This window comes from Sinocyclocheilus rhinocerous, unplaced genomic scaffold (assembly GCF_001515625.1).
Source record: "Sinocyclocheilus rhinocerous isolate Xijiao unplaced genomic scaffold, SAMN03320098_v1.1 scaffold14, whole genome shotgun sequence".
In the NCBI taxonomy this organism is placed as follows: Eukaryota; Metazoa; Chordata; class Actinopteri; order Cypriniformes; family Cyprinidae; genus Sinocyclocheilus; species Sinocyclocheilus rhinocerous.
The window spans coordinates 2,193,526-2,203,416 of NW_015629561.1; the positions used below are offsets into that span (position 1 = coordinate 2,193,526).

Consider the following 9,891-nt stretch of genomic DNA (forward strand, 5'->3'; position numbering starts at 1 on the left):
TTCAGGCAGTTAGGCTCTATTTGCAAATCTCATGCACTCTTTTTGCAAAACTCTAAACACATTCTCATTCACTTAAACACTTATCACACTGTGATGCATTTGTGCTGCAAAATGCTAAACACAAGCGGCAAAAGTTAAACACAACTAAAGCACAGTTGTCATCGTTTACACACAACGATTCAAAATTGTTCACACTTGTTTCTAATGATGTGATCAAACCAACTGTACAAAATATGAGCCAGTTCAGAGTGCACAAGTGGCACAGGTGACTGAATGATGATACGAACAATAGATGGAAACAATCTGAGAAGGAGAGGAGGAAGCGTACATGTAAGAAGTGGAGGATGAGGAGAGAGAGAGTAAGGTTTAGAGACTGTTATCAAGGCTGGATCTGTCAGACCAGAGGGTTTTTGTCTCTTTGTCTAGCAAAAAAGACAACATCACTTGTGATGTGGACAAAGTCCTGCAGGCCAGATTCAAGCAGAAAGACATGATATGCTGAGACAGAATGAATCTCTCTTTGACCCTGATTTTACAATTGCACAACTTACAGTATTTGAGTGTACTGTACTATACTTTTTTACAGAATTGCAAAATCGTTTACTCAATACAATATACTTTTTCTCTGTAATGTTCTGGATGCTGTGTTCTCCATTTTTCTCTGTAGTGTCTAATGAATGCTCTGTAGTGTTTATTTTATTGGCTCATGTGTGTGTGATCTGAGAGCACTGTTTGATTTTGAGTGCAAGTGAAATGGTTTTGCAGTGATTGTTTGATTTTGATGGAAGAGTCAGAGGTTCCGTGAAGTTAGTTTGAGTTTTTAGATTTGCGTTTAAGGTTTTGAGAAAATGAGTGATGGTTTTAAGAAAAGTGTTTTAGCAATTCAGAAAAACTGTAATACTTTTTCATGGTTTTCTGCAATGTTTGAGGCATATTGAAACAGCTGTACTTAAATACTTTTCATGCTTTTATGTTGGCCTAATTTCAGATACATTTACATTTTAGGCTATGTAGTTTACATTTTTATTGTTAGATTTTTATTGCATTAACAACTCGGCTGTATGTGGACAAAATGCATATTACAATTTTTTTGCTGCAAATAAAACTCCCATAGTCCATAATTACTGTAGTTTTAACTTATTTTAATATATAAATTCAGTTAAACCATCAAACATTTGTATGACTTGACAGTGACTTGCTTGACCCAAGCTACGACTTGACTTGAATTGCTTGACATAAAGCAGTGACTTGACTTGCTTGATTCTCACAAAAAATGACTTGGACTTGCTTGAGACTTGAAGGTTAAGACTTGAGACTTACTTGTGACTTGCACATGTGTGAGTTACGCCCACCTCTGCTAATAATCGACATTCAAAAGCGCCAGAAGACCAAATGTGTGCATGATAACAAGCAAATACAGTAGCAGCTAATGAGCTAGTGTACTACTTGGCTTAGCCGGTCAGCTAGCTAAACCCCAAAACGCAGGGAAATTACAAAGCTCGTGCATGAAACAGCTGCATATATTGCGGTAGTACAGAAACTTTGAAATATAACTTATCTGCTAAACGAGCAGCGTGTGCGAGTGAATGAACTCACTGTTGAGTTTGATGGCGTCCATCAGCTCGCTCTTCACTTCAGCATCATGTCTGTGATCATCCAGAGTCAGTAAAAACTTCAGCTGAGCTATTCTCAGGTTGGGGTTTTTAGGTAAACCCTCTTCCTCCAGGTTTTCCAAAGGCATATTTGCGGAGTTAAAAGAGATCTACAGGAGGACGGGAGTCTGTGTTATGGCCGGGAGTGATAATGATAACTAGTGACAACGATGACTAGGGGGAAATCCAAACAAAAAAATGTATAAATTCACTTCCTCTTGCTCGAGACAATGACGCAGGGAAAAGACTGTCTATCTAAGTCAAACAACCTATCAAAAACAACAACACTGCCCCCATCTGGTTATGTGTTATATTGCACCCACAAGGGTTTTTAATCTTTTAGATGCCACGGACCCCAAATATGATCCTCCTCTTGCGAGGGACCCACATCCTAAAATTAAAGGACAGCTATATATTTTCACGAAGACCCTATTTAAACTGTGAAGAATAATACTATAAATATGTGTAAAATATAGTCATTTTACTAAAATTACTTTACATTATTCTTTCTTTCTTTCGTCTTTCAATATTAATTTTCATACATCAAATTGATATTTTAATCAATTATTTAATTATTCAATTAAAATGTATTTTTAAATCACATTTATTTATTACTTCTCATACACGTTTTTTTCTCCCTTAATAGACTCCAGTTCACACCTAACCATTCAATATTCAGATAAACCCACAAAATGATAGTATCAATAATACATTTAAAATGAAACAATTTTTAATTCGGACAAATGCAGATAGATATAGATAAGCAGATAGATACCTTTTATAGGAGACAAAATGTGACGAGTCATTCCAGTGTCAAAAATTAATCAAAATGCCTAACAGAGATGACACTGTATTTATTGGAGAGAAGCAGTGCTACTTCATGGACACAAGAAGATAGGCTACAAGCAGATAAACATGAGGAGCGTGTTGCAGGAACTGGTAGGAGCATGTTATTTAATTATACTGCCAGATCTTAGAAATTAGATGAAATCTAAATTTTTATAGAAGAATTAAAGAATTATCGTCTCATTATATTTCAACAAAATAACCATAATAGTAAAGCTTGGTATTTATGTCTCAGTAAAATAACCCATATATTTTCTTTATATCTTTCAACAAAGCTCATAGTTCAACTTTTAACCAAAATTTAGTCATTTACTCAAGATGTGGCTTTATGTCATTCTTAAACAAGAGAAAACCCCATCTGTGCTGGCTTTGCAGTTTAATGTGAAATATCTAAATTGACTTTGTCATTGACTTTGTTGAATAAGTATAGTCAATGAACAGTGTGTCTGTAATTTCAGGTTGGTGGCAAAGCACTTATCTTTATCGTTGTGTTGGGATTGGGAGGATCTTTTTTTTCAGAATGGATTTCATCTCACAGCGATCAGCTCTCCGACTCCAGTGCGCACTTGAATTTGTATTTATTCTTTTCCTGTTATTACTTTAAGAAAGCAGGTTACACTTTATTTTAAGTGTCCTTGTTACAGTGTAATTATAAAACATACTGAGTAACAAGATGTACAAAAAAAAAATCACGGTTCCAAAAGGGAGTTTTTTGCTGCGTTGCCATATAGTAACCATTTGTGGTTCCTCAAAGAGCCATTCAGTGAAACATTCTTGAACAAACTATTTTTTAAGTGTGAAGAACATTTTAATAATCTAAATAACCTTTTCCACTGTAAAGAACCTTTGGTGCAAAAGAAAGGTTCAATGGATGTTAAATGTTCTTCATGGAACCATAGAAGCCAATAAAGAACCTTTATTTTTAATAGTGTACATACTATAGGGTTAGGGTTTAGTTTAGTTGCTTGTAACAACAACATAAAGTGTAACCAGAAGGCCATTTAAGTATCACTTTTTTTCTATCGCCATTTCAGTACCATACTTACAGTCTAGGTATGAATCAATCGATCACGATTTGTCTCAAATCTGTTTTCCCACAGTACATTCAGAGCTTCATTAACAGCAGCTGGATGGATCACTACGGGGATGTTCCAGGAGAGAAGACCGTCACTTTTATCTGGTCTGCTGTGGTGGCTCTATATGGTTTAGGAGGTCTCTTTGGCTCCATGACTGTCAGATACTTAACCAGTCATCTGGGAAGGTTAATCTCACTCATCCTCAACTGCTTTCTCTATTCTAGCACTTAATCTTCGGGGTAAATCACAGACTGGGCATTTTTTTCACAACAATGCATGTTCATTTACTGTATATGTTCTTCTTGCAGAAAAAAACCATGCTGTTGAACAGTGCCATAGCAGTTGTGGCCACAGTAATCATGTACATTAGCAAACCTACAAACTCATTTGAGTTGATCCTTGTAGCACGCTTCCTACTCGGATTTGGAGCAGGTAAGTGCATCAGACTGCATTATACTGTATATAAATATGACCTAACATGTGATAATAAGATGTGATGTGCATTGTGATTTGCTTTCGCTCTTTGTTCGAAGGGTTGGGTGGGAGTGTACACACCATCTACCACCAAAGAAAATCAGAGGCATGGTGACACTCACAGCCGCAACTTTTTTGCAAACTCTCAGGACAATTTGCTGGCCTCAGGTAATAATTAAATATTAAAGTTGTGATGAATTAGAGAGGATCTTTTCTTTTGAAATGTAACATACAACTGAGTGAAAAGTCTCTTTAAAGTAATCTCTTATTAAGATGTCTACTACCATTTAAAGGTTTCGGGTAAGACTAAAAAAAAAGTAATACTTACATTAAGCAAGGACACATTAAATTGATCAAAAGTGAAAGGAAAGACATTCATAAGATTTCTGTTTCAAATAAATGCAGTTCTTTTAACTTTTCATCAAAGAATCCTGAAAAATGATTTTCACCAAAATATTAAGCAGCAAAGAAGTGATTTAAGAATAAGAAAGTAAGAATAATTGTTAATAATTGAGCACCAAAACTAACTGAGCATCAAATCAGCATATTAGAATGATTTTTGAGGGATCTTGTGACACCGAAGACTGGAGTAATGGCTGATGAAAATTCAGCTTTCCATTCAAAGGAATACATTATGCTTTACAATATATTACATTTGAAGACAGTTATCTTGAATTGTAATAATATTCCACAATATTACTGTTTTTACTGTATTTTTGATTAAATAAATGCAGCCTTGGTTCACGGCTAGAGTGAGCGGAGGCTGGAGGCTGGAGGCCTAGAGTGAGTGGAGGCCGGCTTGAGTGAGCAGAGGCAGGCGGGCTTGAGAACGGCGCGGCCGGCGGATTCGACGAAGGAGCAATAATATTCCACAATATTACTGTTTTTACTGTATTTTTGATTAAATAAATGCAGCCTTGGTGAAGAGAAGACCTCTCTCAAAAACAGTATTGTTTGATTTCGAAAAAATCTAATAATTCCAAACTTTTGACCAGTAATGTAGAGAGAGTGAATTTTCATTTCATGCCAACTTTAATGTTTGATTTATCGGTCTTAATTTATCTAGTTTCAGGAAATGAATCTTTTGATACTCAATATTTCTTTGAATTGAGCGAAGTTTCTCATTTTATTCCCAGGGAAATTCTTGGCCGTGAAGAGTGGTGGAACATTCTTCTATGCATCCCAGCGTTTTTTTGTGTGGTCCAGCTGGCAATATTGCCGTTCTTCCCTGATGCCCCACGATATATTCTGATAAAGGCAACACTCAACAGTGCAAACAAGGTGCATTACCAATTAAAGCAATTTCATGTAATTGATCAACCTCTGTATGTCATTGCAAACGTCTTTTGTGTTATACTACTGTATGTGTTTTCATCTGCAGCACTGCAGTGTCTGTGGGGACCAGGTGATTATAAGTTGGAGATAGAGGAGATGTTAGCAGAGCAGGCAGTCATTGGAGAGGAGCACAAGAGTCTGCTGGATCTGCTAAGAGACAAACACCTGCGCTGGCAGGTCCTTTCCATGCTGCTCATAAATGGATGCATCCAGTTCAGCGGCACCTCTGCTGTAAATCATTTAGCATTTATCGTCAATACATCAAATGATGCTTCTGTATAGAAATGTGTCTGATTCAAAAGTGTCCTATGTCCTTGTGTTGTCAAAAAGTACACAAGACATCCTTTAATGGTTACAAAACAACCTGTATACTAACTGGGTATAGTGAAAATGTTGTGATCTTTTACCCTTCATTCTCACAGATCACCGTATTCTCTTTCAACATCTTTTTGGAAGCAGGTATTCCAGTGGACAAGATCCATTATATCCGTTAACGCTCATTCAAAAGATATTTAAATACTAACAAGTTCATAGAAATTCAACTTTTAAAAAACGCATCTCTACACCTTGCATTTTTTAATTAATTAATTAATTTTTAATTCCACTGCCATGCATCTCACATTTATCTATGTGAATGGCCCCAAGGAGCACTGGGACTTTTTATTGTTTGCATCACTCCCAGATCCATTCAAAATCGCTGATTCATTTGGGAACTAAACAAGTTTTAATGATTAAAACACTGAATCATTGCCTTGACTAATCCGTTCAGAAACACTTATTCATTAAGAAATGTAACATCTCTAGTGTGTTGCTTGATTTGTTTGACAGTTGATTTTCTTCTTTGTTTGGAACTAGTTTCATTGGCGGAGCAACTAGCAATACTGTGTCTAAACAGTGTGGTCAAATTTAAAGGGGTCATTTGATGTTGCTAAAAAGAACATTATTTGGTGTATACATCATATGACCCCTTTAATTCGGCAAATTTTCGTGGGCAAAATCCAGTCATTTCAATAGGAACCCATGCGAATGGAAATTTCATGTGAGGGTGAAAGATTCAAATTGGTCACGCAACAGAAAACGGTTTAGTTTGAAAGTGACTTTTGTTTGAGCTATGCTTTACTATACTATTGCTAATATACAATGGATTATTTTTGCCTGCGAAACTTCAATAATGTGATGATTTTAACTATATTTCAGTTTAAAAGTACTTCCTATTTGTTGATCTGTTGTATAAGCAATATCACTCTTTTAGTCATGCTGTTGTGTTCAAAACGACAACATTCTATGTGTGAAATTGCATAAGATAAGCACATACAATACCACATTGATTATAAACTGTCTAGCCAGTGCAAACAACTCAAATCAGTTTGATCTGAACAGCTGGAACAGCCCCATCACTCGCCAATGAGATCTTCATCCAGACATACCGCCCGGCTGCATTTGTGTTTATCGGTTTTCTGCACTGGCTGAGATTCACCATTTTTGGATTCATCTTCCCATTCCTTATAGTACGTCCATCACCATGCCAATAACACAAAAAAAAATAAAGCAATGTTTGTGGATTCAGCCACTTTATATGATGTAATGACATTAAAATATATAGTGCATGTGTGCTCCACAAATGGAGCATTAGTAAATGTCATTGCTATTAGATGTATCATTACTGGTTTATTTAAGAAGCTTTTGCCAGAATATAAAGTCAGTGATTATGACTGTATTGTGAATCTCTCAAAGTTTCTCTTCTCTTTATTTTATACCGTCATAAAAGACCAACGAAAATACAGAATTGTTCTTTTATGTATCATGCCCTATTACATGTCTTCTTCTTGAACAATGTGTAATACCAGGCTTTCAGCACACCTTTTCTCTGCTCCTATGAAAACTGCTCTGCAGTCTGTTGTCTCACTTTAACAAAAGGCCACGTTTCTCATCCATGTTTCTCCAGGCCGTTCTGAAGTCTCTGAGCTTTGTTCTCTTCTCCTGCGTTTGTCTGATAGCTGCTCTCTACGTCTTCTTCATCCTTCCTGAAACAAAAGGCAAAACTCTCCTTGAGATTTCCCAAGAGTTTGAGAACATCAGAGCATGTGGATCCTCCACAGAAAATGTCATGTCCTTAGAGACCAAGCTGTAAAGTTCAAGATAACTTGTCTTGGAATATTGATGTAAATATGGACTAGATGTGGACTGGCACAAGAAATAATAAATTATCATCATATTTATCAACATTATATTTATAAAGACAGACTGCTGTCATTTGGATGGATGGTCTTGGGTTTATTTAGCAATAATGGCCAGATGACAGTACATGATCCTTCTTAATATAACAATCAATAAATAAGTAAATGTACTATTAAATCAAATATTAAATCAAGTTATTTGGTGAGAAGAAAAAGACTCCATTAAAACAGCTGTGGAGAAAACTGGAAGCCATAACGGTCAATATATTTTAATGAGCAGAGAGCTGTTTAACAAAAGACATTATACTAGACTATTTTTTTATTGGATGAAAAAAATGTGAAATAAGAAACTTATTCTGTTATTTGATCTGCATGTTCTGTTATTTAAGAGATGTGTCCATGTAACTACATTACATATTGTCTGAAGTAACCCATGCTTATTCCTTACATGGCCTGCTAGTTGTCCTTTAACCAGCTAAAGGCTGGAAATCACTACATTACTTTTTTGTCCAGATTTTTGCACTAATTTACAGTCTGGATGAGTCCAGGCTGTTTGCCCAAAGTCAAAGCCAGTCCGCAGATTTGATTTGACAGATTTTAGACAAAATTGTGTAGTGTATAATGAACACAGACTTGTTTTTCCAGCTTTTTGAGCCATTTTTTGAACACCTACTGTTTTCAATTGTCATGCGTCTCCTAGCTATGAGGCATGTGTTTCTGCATGAGTTTGTTGTTTTCAGAATCACCTGAAATACCTGAATCAGAATTACCTAAATCACCTGGTAGTGTGTGATCCTCAGGTTGTTTAGTATTTGATGCCCCATGCATTTTTCTCAGTAAAAAGTCGGCAAGTGTATGATGCTTATAGTGTTTTGAAATCTGTTCAGAATAAAAAGCATGTAGTCTATTCCAGCCCTAAGTAAACATTATGTCATTGTAATCTCTGCATGATTGCCCTCATTTCATTTCTATCATAGTGCAGATAGCTGAACTATTAAGTGAGGTTGACCCTACTGAATCATGCAGCCCACCCATGTTATTGCACAGGGCCTTTGGGTTTGTAGAACCCTGTGAAGGTTCCGCTCAGGGACCTTCTGTCTTATCAGTCCTTGACAGGCTGTACGGGACTTCCCAGCCTCATTAGCAGTTTAATAGGTACTATGTGAACTTCACAGACCAATAATGACTGACATAACTAGATGCTTTATCACCGCCTCAGCTGTTTCACAGGATTAATTAGAGGATTAATTTAACTGACTAGCAATGATTATGGACATCCCAAAACACCCAAAGTATATCATATCGGAACAACATTATGTGCACAACATGTTCCCTAATGGAAATGACCCAGTTTTAATTAGAAACTAGGAGATTCAAATGTTCTATAGGCACAGGCTTGATCAGAACCTCATTGGCCCAAAGCCAATTATTTTGACAACATTTAGTAAACTACATGTGCATACATGTGTTGCTAGCAGCAAAGCTAATCATGGATATTAGGAATAATATCACATGTATATATGATATATTTTTGTGTTTCTTTAGCTTATGTTTAATAGTTTTATAAATGAATAAATTAAATAAAAAAACTTATTTGTTTATTTCACTCATTATTTAAATCATCAGTTTAAAACATGTAATATTATCATTTTTATATTTGTTTATGTTTGTTTTTATATTCTCATATTTTAAGATTGAATACTGGGTCTAGAGTAAAACAATACAATACACACAGGGGCATTTAAAAATAGCAAAAATAAATGATTAATTTATACGTTTCCAAGACGTTTTATGTGACCTACATATGACAAGAACAAAAGTTGAAATCTGTTAGTTTTAATAAAAATAAATTATGTGATATGGAGTTGAAGAACCACCCCTATATGTATATAAATAATAAATAATTTCAATTTAAATTATGGGACAATACCTTGAACCGCCAATGGGTGGCGCTGTTTATTCACTGCAGAGTTACAGTAAAACTGCAACCTGCAGTGTGATTATTAGCTTTTAATAAAAAAAGTCAAAGAGTGCAGATGTATTATTAAATTCGTACATGATACATGAGAATGTTACACTGGAAGCATGTTTCTTTATTACCAACTATGCTTTTACTTGTTTTGCAACTTCTTTTATGAGAATGTTATATAGTTGTCAGTAATGCTCATCAACCATAACTCCTTCAAAAACAGCTAGAAACCTTGGAGTTGTGATTGACGATAAGCTGAATTTCTCAGACCACATTGCTAAAACTGCCCGGTTCTGCTGATTTGCTTTATACAACATTAGGAAGACCAGGCCCTTTCTTTCAGAACATGCAACACAACTCCT

General features: G+C 35.6%; 1 protein-coding gene and 1 pseudogene across 1 annotated transcript in view; one reads left to right on the forward strand and one right to left on the reverse strand.

Moving 5' to 3' along the window:
* Nucleotides 1-1,880, reverse strand: part of psmd6 (proteasome 26S subunit, non-ATPase 6) — a 16,509-nt gene extending 14,629 nt beyond the window's left edge. The window contains 1 exon segment of the mRNA XM_016551370.1: nt 1,597-1,880. Within this exon segment, the coding sequence (XP_016406856.1) occupies nt 1,597-1,741 (145 nt within the window). The 5' untranslated portion in view covers nt 1,742-1,880.
* Nucleotides 1,881-2,567: 687 nt separating this feature from the next.
* Nucleotides 2,568-5,877, forward strand: LOC107739298 (solute carrier family 2, facilitated glucose transporter member 9-like; annotated as a pseudogene).
* The last annotated feature ends 4,014 nt before the right edge of the window (nt 5,878-9,891 follow it).